Source organism: Pseudoliparis swirei, chromosome 6 (genome assembly GCF_029220125.1).
Source record: "Pseudoliparis swirei isolate HS2019 ecotype Mariana Trench chromosome 6, NWPU_hadal_v1, whole genome shotgun sequence".
In the NCBI taxonomy this organism is placed as follows: Eukaryota; Metazoa; Chordata; class Actinopteri; order Perciformes; family Liparidae; genus Pseudoliparis; species Pseudoliparis swirei.
In genome coordinates this window covers 8,545,655-8,557,652 of record NC_079393.1, presented here as the reverse complement: position 1 = coordinate 8,557,652, position 11,998 = coordinate 8,545,655, and the positions used below count along the sequence as shown (strand labels likewise).

The following is an 11,998-nucleotide window of genomic DNA, read 5'->3' as shown; positions in this document are numbered from 1 at the left end:
AAATAGGCAGGAGTATCTCGATGATACTGGGTAGTTTCCTGGATTATTTGTTGCATGGAAACTTTACTGTGACCAGTGATCCATAGAGCCCAAAAAAGGTTGTTCTGCCTGGGGACCTTCTACTAAAATAATAATCATAATAATAATGTTCTGCAATCATGGACGGATTAAGAAACCACGGGCCCCTGGGCCTGGACGTGTCAAGGCCCCCCCCCCCCTCCGCAAAAAAAACTATTAAAAAAATGTTTAAAAAAAATTAAACATCACTAACAAAACAGTCCGTATGTAACAACGATACCGGAGCTGAGCAGACAACATAACGCGAATTATATGACCATGACATGAATGACTTAAGCCTAGCATATACCGGCTATGGCGCATCGTGTCATATCATCATATCAACACTAAGTTAATAAAAGTGACTTCACGCAGAGGCTCTGGCTTAGGGGCCCCCTGAGCTCATGAGCCCCTGGTGCCGGTAGGCTCGTTCAGTAATCCATCCCTCAGTAGGACTATTGGGGCCCTGTTACTGACATGAATGACTTCAGCCTAGCATATACCGGCATACGGCGCATCGTGTCATATCATCATATTCATATCAATACAATGTTAATAACAGTGACGTCACGCGCGGAGGCTCAGGCCCAGGGGCCCCCTGAGCTCATGGGCCCCTGGGCCTGGGCCCGGTAGGCCCGTTGGTTAATCCATCCCTGTCTGCAATACTCAAGCACAATTAAGTCAGCAAGCAGTTTTATTTAATCATGAGACTTGTATGTTGACACTGCTCGGTAATTAAACTAGATGGAAAATAAAACTACATTGTGAAGAAATTATTTGCGTATATTAAAATACATTATTTATCTGCTCGGGTTTTGCTGGCATTAATATGGCCTACAGTGCTATACATAACATTATTAGATTGCTTCTTCACATATTTAACTGTGGTTGGAGCACTAATAAAGTAAATCAGTTATGTTTTCGCTTTGATGTATGTAGGTCTCTGATGTGTGACAACGGGCAGATTTCCGCCTCTCGTGGCAGCAGATCGTATTTGGCGTAAAATCCTGCAACATCTGGAAGCCACCGGGTTTCCCGTCTCTGCTCCAGCTCCCTCCTATTCAGCTCCACCTCCACGTCAATACATAAATAAATGAATGAATAGATTTTACAGCAGCAAAAGCATCCCGTCACCAGAGGGAATATCAGATCTCTGGGTCAGAACCGGTCACAATGCACAGAGCAACACCGGAAACCATGTCAACCCGTCTTCAAAATACGAGTGTGAATTGTGTCATTAATAAAGGAGTGTGAGTGAAGTCCAGTGCTGCTGGCGCCTGTTGCTACAGCTAAAATTAACATGTAAGCATGCATATATAACACAGTTGAGAGTGCAAATAATCCATTGCTGATTTTATGTAATACATTATATTATACTGAGATAATTAGATGGATAGACGAGCCAATATTACTGTCAAAAACGTGTCGTTTTACTTTTATTTTGAAGGATGAGAGCGGAAGTTGTTCGCGTGCACCGTCTCTGACTTGACGCTGGTGAATAATGCGTGTCGGCTACATTGCGTTGCACAGATGCTATGCTTGCTGTGTGGAGCCAGCTATCTCCATACGCCCCGCAGCAGCAGCGTCCTGAGAACAGCCCAGAAAAGGCACCGTTCGGCGGGAACCCGCAGACGAGGCGCCCGCCCGCCTGGCTGAGCTTGCCCGCCCGGGCGCATGGCCGCTCCATCACAATGGCAGAGGATTTGGGGGTACCTCTGTTGTCCACCAACAACAGGTCGCGTGGATAATCCCCCTCCGGGACCCGCCCGCGTCATCTCGTGTCTGTGATGATTTAGGAGCGTCGCCGTCGGCTTGATGTGACGGGAGAGCCGCGCGGGACCGGGGCGGCTTCTCGTCCCCTGGCTGTCGACCGAGAGCAATCACGGCGTGGAGCAGGTGCGTCCATGACGGCGGCGACGCGGGGCTGCCCGCGCACGTGCACATTGGCCGGGCTGTACAGCCGCCCACTGATGTCGCCGACATTAAAGTTGTGTCATTAGATAATTACAGTCAGGCTTGTGTTATCTCCGAGCTGTAACTACGTGTGGTCGGTCGGCCATGTGACATTTGGCGACGGTCCCCTCTGACATTAGAGGGGAGGTGTGTGTGTGTGTGTGTGTGTGCATGCATGTATGTATGTGTGTGTGTGTGTGTGTGTGTGGGGGGGGTCACAGACTTTGCTCTTGACGGAGCAGTCCCAGTGGCGTCCCTAGGCTAAAAAACATCCGGGGCTAAAGCCCCGGATGTTTTTTCATTAGCCCCGAATGTTTTCAACCCCCAAAAAAAAAAGATTTGGTACACAAGTGGTTAACACCTCCAGGTCGCACGTGACGTCATTCACCCAAAACAGCGTAGTCAGACTGGCAGCAGGCGCACGTAACAGCAAGCTGCTGTCTGAGAGTGTTTCTATGTCTAAAAATTTCGCTGCTTCACTCTTCTGGGCTCCAACTGGGAGTAGGTCCCCTGTCACAATGGAATAGAATGAGATGAAGCCCGAAAAGTAATTTTACCATGATGATTTGAGTCATAATCCCACCTCTCTATTAGTGGAATCCCTTCCCTTTGCACCACACAAGGTGGCTCATAATAAAGACAAATATGATGCCAGGGAAATTGAATAGCCGCATGGGGGGGTTTCACTTTGGTGGCTCTATTTCTGAAGCTGTTGCATCATCCCAAAATTCCCCACAGGGGGGTATTTTAGGAAACCGTGTCAAAGCAGGGAACAGGTTTAGGATTTTGAGTCCAGCAAAGTCAGACCCCTCTCCGTGGGCAGTGGCGGCTGGTGAATTTGGGGGCGCAGTTGGGCGACGCAATTTAAATAGCACTCAACAATGAGAAGAAGAGGTTTTGAGTAGAATATTGTAAAAAACAAAGCTTTATTTCAAGAAAACACCGTGCTCAACACTGTCCAATAACAACTATCAACACACTGTAACTTTGGGCATGAGAGGTTCAGAGCAGCTTTAAGGAACATTGGGTTGGGTTTCAGAGGTTTGCAAAATAAAAGAGTTTCACCCTCACATGAAAGAGGTTCAGAGCAGAATAGTCAGAAAGAGATCACATGTTACATTGGGTGACAGAGTAGACCCACTACTGTAAAGACAAGTAGCTCCTCTCTTTAAAGTGGTCAAACTTCTCCATAACTCTCTGGTTAAAGTCAATCATGTCTGTAACCAGCCTGTTTCCATTATTCTGGAGGGAATGTGTCTGTTTTTCAGAACTTCTTCGTTGTGTTTTCGATGTCAGTTCGGTCTCCTTCTGCTGCTCTGCTCTGCAAACAGGGTTAGCTTCATGCTGTTAGCGAGTTAGCTTCATGCTGTTAGCTAGATAACTGCGGAAAGATTTGTGCTTTACACTTGTCTGAAGCTTTTTAGATCCCTCACCCCGTTGTAGTCCAGAGAGTTTCAGTCCCAGGACTTTGGAACAACAGACAGGAGAAACTAAACAGTGCATTACTCACTGAGCACCAGCTAACAGCTCCGTTAGCTACCTGCTCCCGTAGCTCCGTGGAGCTCTCTGGCTGAGGGAACTTACGGGTCTCTGATCTGCTGAATAGTCCAGTCACGTGAAATAATAAAACGATGTCATTGGCCAATGAGCGCACATTTTTGCGCCCCAAGATTCACGTTTCATCCGCCAATGAGAAGCCGTCCTTGCCGAAACGACTGAAATGTTTGCTCGCTGCCGCACACACACATTGGGCCGGTGCCCCGAAAAAGGGGAGGGGCTTCTCTCCGTGATAATGAGTGGCGATATATTATATTTTTTCACATTAACTTAAGTGGTTGTTGACAGGCTAACGGTCTCCCACACACATTTAGCCCGTCAACACGGTATATTTACTATTTAAATGATTTGGTATATAATGTTTTTTGACAGGATGTATTTTTTTTTCATTTCAAAATGTTAAGAGGGGCGGCGCCCTCTATGGACGCACCGCCACTGTCCGTGGGTTATACAGCGAGGGTATTCATGGGTGGAGTTCATGGGTGAATGCATGTTGTTGGTTTTAAATAATCCAGAGGGGTGGACCGTTGGGAAGTTACTCAAGCGGGGGGCCGCTGCTTGGCTGGTGTTCCCGAGCCATTTTTGTTGTTGAGGGGAGCACAGATCAGACGGGCTGAGAGGATAAGCCTCTCCAAAACCAGCGCTTTGCAGCGAAGAGCTTCCAGACTGTACCTGATCCAGGTATGACACCCGAAGCCCGACCGGATTCACGACGGTTGGGAGAATGAAGTCTTTTTAAAGGCGTAAACTTCATGGCTCTTGTTTTCAGAAGGGCTCTTTGCCGTGTTGCCACCGGACGGATCGAGACCTCTCGGTCACCGTGGATAATCTTAGCGTTGAGGGGAAATCCTTTGCGCATCGCCACGGAGATGGCGATGCGTGATCGACAGATCGGAGTTGTCTGAATTTAGCATAACCCCAATCTGCACCGAACCTCGTTTATGTTCCTCCCACTAATCTCAGTCTGAGGGGTGTTTTCACTCTAATCTGCCGTGCTGATTCAAGTGTAATGTAATCTGACTGAAACAAGCTCTCTCTCTCTCTTCTCTCCCCCCCACCCTCCCAGGTGTAGTGTGGCTGAGGGGCTCAGCAGGATGGAAATAGATGCCCGGTTCCGCTACTATTTCCAGCACCCGTGGTCGCGTCTCATCGTGGCCTACCTCGTCACCTTCTTCAACTTCCTTCTCTTCGCCGAGGACCCCATCTCCCACAGCCAGACGGAGGCCCACATGATCGTGTTGGGCAACTGCTTCTCCTTCCTGTTCAACAAGTACCCGGGCGGAGGATGGAACGTCCTGAAAGTAATCTGCTGGATACTGGCCATAATCGTTGGCATGATAGCCGGGAAGTTTATATTCCACCGCCAGCTCTTTGGTAAGTCATGCACACAGTAATGCAGGGGAATGTGCAGAGTAATGTGCTGAGGGAGGGAGGGGACCCTCCTCCTGGTGTTTGTGTTGTGGCCCTTCACCAGTGGGAAGCACTTTCCACTCATACTCCATTCTTTTCTCTTTTTTTTGGGTGCAAATAATAATGAAATTAAGGAGCGTTCTCATCTTTGTATCTATGCTCCCACGTCCGTCCTTTGGGCGTAAACTGTGTTCTGCCTTTCTTCTCACTTATCGTCAGATCTGGGTCAAACTCTATTTGCAAATCCTTTCCTTAGTTATTACTCTGGCTCAAGATTATTATGATATGATGAAACATTTTCTTTTCTTCTCCACAAATGTCAGACATGGTCAAATATGCCCTTTCCAAAAGTTTGTTGTTTTTGCGTAATAAATACTCAATAAAATGCTTCCATGACCACAAATGACTAAACTGATTAATCCTCTAATCGTTTCAGCTCTAGGTTGTATTAGATAAGTCAGCCCACATTTATCTTGCTGCGGAATAGATTTATTATACTGTACGTGTATCAATGCGGGAACATATTAGTTTCTATGCCTGGGGAGAATGTGAATTGTTTTCAGGACTATTTTTCCCGTTTGTGTCTGATTGATGGTTCTTTACCTTTTTGGCTTGTAACCCATGTTACCGAGTCACGATCTACTCACGCCCACTCTCCTCCTGTCGGCTGCAGGGAACAACACAAAGCAAACAACAACAACAACAACAACACACTTTTGCAGAGGAGGTTTAGACTTCATAATAAAAGAAGTGAATGATAGACTAAAATATACCTTATTTGATATCCCACACAACTCGATAGATCTTTTTCACTGGCGGACATTTTGACATTTATCCGGTCATGTAACCGTAAGCTGTCAGTCACTTGAGGAAAGTTTCCAGCTGTTCTGCATTCAAAACCCTTTACACAATGTTATTTCCACATCTGCAGTCGTGCTCCCCGAGAACCAGAAACGTACTTTATCATCTGTGTGACATCGGAGGAGTTCCCTTTTTAAATCACGGTTGTGACACGCGTGTTGCCGTCACCAGTAGGTTCCCCCCCCCCTAAGCACCAAGAAGGACTGAGCAGCCAGAGGGATAGTTGGTAATCATGTTTATTTCCATGGCAGACTGTGTTTCTGCTCTCCACCCTGACTCCCGATCTGCTGTCCAGCCAGCTCCTTTATGGAGACAGCCTCAGATACACCAACACACGTCATCAGCTAGACTGATTACCACTCTGATTAGCAATTAGTCCAGCTGATGACAATCAGACACCGTTCCCTGAACCACACCCCCGCTCCACCCACTCAGCAGCCGAGCCTACACACCCCCCACTGCCACATACCTCCACCGCCCGACTTAGGCCGGGCAACATCCGGCCTAACCTACTCCCCCTCCCCCCCATGAGAGCGGGAGAGGAAGTCGGCCACGACCATCTGTGTACCCGGCCTATGGATCACCTTGAAATTAAAAGGCTGTAAAGCCAGATACCACCGAGTGATTCGGGCGTTGGTATCTTTCATGCGGTGGAGCCATTGAGCGGGCGTGGTCCGACCAGAGGGTGAATGAGCGTCCCAGGAGGTAGTAGCGCAGGGAGTCGACCGCCCACGGATGGCGAGGCACTCCTTCTCCACCGTGCTGTACCTGCCCTCCCTCTCCGACAGCTTGCGGCTGATGTACAGCACGGGCGGTCAAACCCTCTACCTGCTGGGACAAACGGCCCCAGCCCTCTGTTCGACGCATCAGTCTGCAGAGTAAAGGGAGAGAAGTTAGGTGTGTGAAGGAGTGGTTCCCCACAGAGAGCTTGCTTTACCTCCTCAAACACCAACTGGCACCGCTCCGTCCACTGGACCGGATCTGAGGCACCTTTCCGGGTCAGGTCAGTCATGGGGCTGGTCAGCTCCAAAGTTCGGGATGAACCGCCTGTAATAGCCCGCCAGCCCCAAAAACTGCCTCACCTCTTTTTTAGTCTTGGGCCGCGGACAGGCTGCGATGGCGGCGGTCTTGTCCACCTGAGGGCGCACCTGCCCGGCGCCCAAGTGGTACCCCAGATACCGTACCTCCCTCCGTCCAACTGCACACTTCCCGGGTTGGCGTGGCCCGCCTGCCTCAGGGACTCCAGCACCGCGCCGACCCGCTGCACATGCTCCGCCCAGGTGGTGCTGTGTATGATCACATCATCCAGGTAGGCGGCAGCATATGCAGCGTGCGGACGCAGCACCCGGTCCATGAGGCGCTGAAAGGTGGCTGGGGCCCCAACAACCCAAAGGAAGCGTGGAATTGGTATAACCCAAGCGGAGTGGAGAAGGCCGTTTTCCTTAGACTCTGGCGACAGAGGAATCTGCCAGTAGCCCTTGGTTAAATCCAGTGTCGTAAAGAAACACGCAGTGCCCAGTCGGTCCAGGAGCTCGTCGACCCGGGCATTGGGTAAGCATCGAACCGTGACACCTCGTTCACCCTGCGATAGTCCACGAGAACCGAATAGACCCATCCTTCTTGACCACAAGAACAATGGGACTACACCAGGCACTGTGGGACTCTTCTATTACCCCCATCTCCAGCATTGCAGCCAATTCCCGCTGAACCACCTTTCTCTTGTGTTCAGGTAACCTGTAGGGTCGTAACCGCACTGTCACGCCCGGAGGAGTCTCGATCTCGTGCTCTATGAGGTTGGTGCGTCCTGGAAGGAGAGAGAACACATCAGCAAACTGCTTTTGCAACCAGGCAATGTCTGTTTTCTGGGTCCCGGAGAGACGGTCTTCACAAAGGAGCGAGGCCGGATTGGTGGATTTTGGGACCTCAGGCCCCAGCTCCTCTCTCAGATACCGAGGACACCAGAGAAACAGACTCCGCCTCCCTCCATGCCTTTAGGAGGTTGAGGTGGTAAATCTGTGTAGCTCCGCCCCTATCAGAACGCACCACCTCATAGTCGACATCCCCCACTCGCCGTGTGACCACAAAGGGCCCTTGCCACTTGGCGAGGAGTTTAGAGCTGGAAGAAGGAAGCAATACAAGTACCTTCTCTCCCGGTGTGAATTGTCTCAGCCTGGCACCTCTGTTGTACAGCCGCTGCTGACGCTCCTGGGCCTGGAGCAAATGCTCACGTGACAGCTGACCCAGGGTGTGGAGCTTTGCTCGCAGGTCCAGGACGTGTTGGATCTCGTTTTTACTGGTGCTCGGCCCTCCTCCCAGTTTTCTTTAATGAGGTCGAGCACCCCGGAGTCCTGCCGAACAAAAGTTCAAAGGGAGAAAATCCCGTGGAGGCCTGGGGAACCTCCCGTACTGCAAACAACAGAGCGTCAAGCCATTTATCCCAATTCGTTCATCGTCATTAATAAATTTACGGATCATGGACTTCAAAGTCTTATTCAGGCGCTCCACCAGACCGTCGGTCTGTGGGTGGTACACGCTGGTCGAATAGACTTGATGCCCAGTAACCCGTAAAGTTCTCTCAGTGTTCTTGACATGAACTGGTGCCCTGGTCAGTCAGAATCTCTTCGGGATTCCGACTCGGAGATGACCTGAAACAGCGCCTGTGCGACACTCTTTGCAGAAATGCTGCGCAAGGGCACCGCCTCCGGGTATCGTGTTGCGTAATCCACGAAGACTAACACAAAGCGATATCCGCGTGCACTCCGGTGAAATGGCCCGATGAGGTCCATAGCGATTCGCTCAAATGGAACCTCCATTAATGGCAGAGGGCGCAAAGGTGCCCTCGGAATGGCGGAGGGTTTACCAATTGACAGTCCGGCAGGACGCACACCAACGGCGCACATCCGCCCGGATGCCCGCCAATAGAATCGGGTCATTATCCGGTCCAGAGTTTTATCATATCCCATGTGACCAGCCATCGGGTTATAATGAGCCGCCTGGAAAACCATTTCCCGGCGGCTCTTCGCACCAGCAACTGGGTGCTTTCCTGCCCTGTGTGAGTGTCACGGCTCACTCTGTACAGCCTGTCCCTGATCAATGTGAAGTGCGGATAGGTCTGCGCTGCGTCAGGCGCACCAGCTGACCATCACTGTATCACTTGGTCAAAGGCTGAGCGAGAGTATCATCCCGAGACTGCTCGGTGGAAAATCTTCCATGGAGTGAAACTCGGAGCCGGAGGAGTCGCCATAGGAGGCTCCCCGGTTCCCCTCCCGTCTGCAGTGTCGGACAACCTCGCGTCACCGCTGAGCACGGCGCACACACCGCATGACCCTGTCTGCCGTGAACGCACCCGCAGCCTTCCCCATTAACTTGTCAAAGCCCGCCAATCGATTCCCAAGATTAAGGGTGCGTAGCGGGAGCTAACCGCAACCTTCACGTTATGCTTTTTCCCCGTATCTAATCTCCGCTGACACTATGGGATACCGTGAATGTCCCCATGCACACACCTTATCTTCACCCACAATGCCTCCACCAATGCCCTGGTCGAACCAGGCTCTGGTGGATCATAGACTGTGTACAGCCGGAATCCACCATTGCCTGATGTATACCCCTGATTCTTACCCACGCTGCACGTCGCTCCCGGACCTGGGAGGGTGTTGGAGAGCCGGCAACCCGGATCACCTGGCCCACCTCCATCAGCGGACACTCCCGCCGGATGTGTCCGGGCTGTCTGCACCTCAACACGCCTGCCCTGGTGTTTGAGGACTACCTGTGGGTTGGGAAGGGTGCCGGTGTTTACTGGGGCCGGTATGGGTTGCGTCAGGGCCCGCATCGGCCTGGCCGGAGCCCGTGCGCTGTCCCCCTGGCCGCCGGGGTGCACCGCCAGGTGGTCCTCCGCCCGTGTGATGGCGGCCTCCAGCGACGTGGGGCCGTGACATCGGACCCACTCTGCTGTTCTGGTCGGTAGCCCCTCCATGAACCGCTCCACGACGGCCTTCTCCACCACCGCCTGCGCCCCTTCCGTGCTCCCGGGCTGCAGCCACCTCGTCGCGGCGTCCCTCAGCCGTTGCGCGTACGCAAACGGCCGGTCGTCGGGCCCCATCGTGGCCTCGCGAAACCTCCGCCGGTGATCCTCCGGAGTCAGACCCAGCCGATCCATCACCGCCTTCCGCATGTCCACGTAACTTTGGCGTGCTGCTGGGGGAAGCCCCAGGGCCGCAGTCTGCGCCTCCCCGGTGAGCAGGGGCAGGAGGCGAATCGCCCACTCCCCCGCTGGCCAGCCGCATGCCTCCGCCACCGTCTCAAAAGTCTCCAGGAACGACTGCGGGTCGTCCCCTGCCGTCATTTTTGGAGTTCCACCCCACCAAGGGAAGCTACAGGTGTGCCGCCGCTGTCTGGGCGGCGAGCCGTTCCAGGGCGTCTGCTCCTCTGCCTGGGCCAGGAGCTTCCCCAGTGTCTGCCGGCCTGCCTCCGCCTGGTCCTGCACCATCGCTGCTATCCTCCCCAGCATCTGCCCCAGCTGAATCCATGGCTGTTCTGGGTGCTGCTGGATGCTCTCCATGTTCTTTGTTGTTGTTGCTTTTTTTTTTTTTTTCCACACAAAAAAAGAAAGGGTCCCACGTTTGGCTCCAGTGTGACACGCGTGTTGCCGTCACCAGTAGGTTCCCCCCCCCCTAAGCACCAAGAAGGACTGAGCAGCCAGAGGGATAGTTGGTAATCATGTTTATTTCCATGGCAGACTGTGTTTCTGCTCTCCACCCTGACTCCCGATCTGCTGTCCAGCCAGCTCCTTTATGGAGACAGCCTCAGATACACCAACACACGTCATCAGCTGGACTGATTACCACTCTGATTAGCAATTAGTCCAGCTGATGACAATCAGACACCGTTCCCTGAACCACACCCCCGCTCCACCCACTCAGCAGCCGAGCCTACACACCCCCCACTGCCACAACGGTGTTTCGGTGTCCGCTAAGTGTCCTGTCGTGGAAAGAAAAGTAATGTCCATCAGCAATGGCTTTGTGAGCAGGCACGCTCGTGGGACACCTAAATGCGATGCGGCCGCCATAAATGAATGTTCGAGACATGCTTTTCCCCCCGCGTTGACGGAGCCTCTGCAACACGGCATCCATCACATCCGTGAGCCGCGGTTCCTTCTCAAACGTCACTCCTCCTGTTGCTCACTCGTTCCACCCCTCGCACCTCCTTGATGCATTTCCTCTTCTCTTTCGACCCCAGCCCTTTCTCTCTCTCGCTCGCTCCCTTGACAGCTCCACTCTTTCCATTTCGCTCTCCTCTCATAAGGCCGCGACTCCAATTTCCGCAGCCCGTCATTTTGGTTCAACGGCATCAGTTCGCCGGCTCTTCCTTCTCAACCGACACATTCAATCCTTAGGCCCAGATATTATTGGCCACCCTGACTGATCTCTTTGGGATGAACCATTAATGACTATAATTGGAGAGCACAGAGAAAAGAGGGGGGGGGGAGCGATGGTCTTTTCTATTCGTGAATAGAACGCCACGAGTGCATGATGAGACTTTCTGCAAATACAGAATCGTCACGACGATGGGGGAAATGGCTTTGTGGGAGGGCCGTGGGTCTGATGGCGCCAGCTGCTCTGGCTCCAGCTGCAATCGTTTCATTGATTGTGATGTTTCCTCTCTTTTGGAGTTCATGTTCCTGTGGATCAGGGTGACCCATATGGGATCACTTGCATGCATGCAAAGTATTTTCAGATTTCTGAGACTGAAATGGAGAAATGAATGTGTTTTTTTCAGTTTTAATTGGAATATGTCTGAAATAAAATGTCATCTTTATATAGATACAAAATGTCATGGCCCATACAAAATTGCTAGCGTCATGAGAAACTGAGTTGAGAAACAATTATATATACTTGACGTCAGTAGATATGAACTCTTAGAGTTTGCTGACTTGCAAAACCAAATCTCACTTACCTCTGGTGTTATCTATTCATGCATAGGTTTAAGTATTTAAGAAATACCCTTTCTTGCTTGGAGCTGGATGGGAAGACTGATATTCAAGCGCTTTAACCACAAGGTCGGTGGTTCGATCCCTGGCTCCGCCCGTACTTGTAGTGCCGTTGAGCAAAGGACTGTGGAAGAAAAGTGAAGAGACAAATTGTTGTTCAGAAATCCAAGAGAT

At 51.6% G+C, this 11,998-nt stretch overlaps 1 protein-coding gene across 3 annotated transcripts in view; it reads left to right on the top strand.

Annotated features, from left to right (window-relative positions):
* Positions 1–1,471: 1,471 nt before the first annotated feature.
* Positions 1,472–11,998, top strand: part of tmem117 (transmembrane protein 117) — a 50,686-nt gene continuing 40,159 nt past the window's right edge. Inside the window, exons 1-2 of one of the 3 annotated variants that reach the window (XM_056416987.1) lie at positions 1,472–1,953; positions 4,634–4,941. In XM_056416987.1, the coding sequence (XP_056272962.1) occupies positions 4,662–4,941 (280 nt within the window). In that variant the 5' untranslated portion in view covers positions 1,472–1,953; positions 4,634–4,661. Of the gene's footprint in view, positions 1,954–4,165; positions 4,249–4,633; positions 4,942–11,998 lie in introns of those variants that run through there. The other 2 variants (XM_056416988.1, XM_056416989.1) reach the window with 2 other exon arrangements.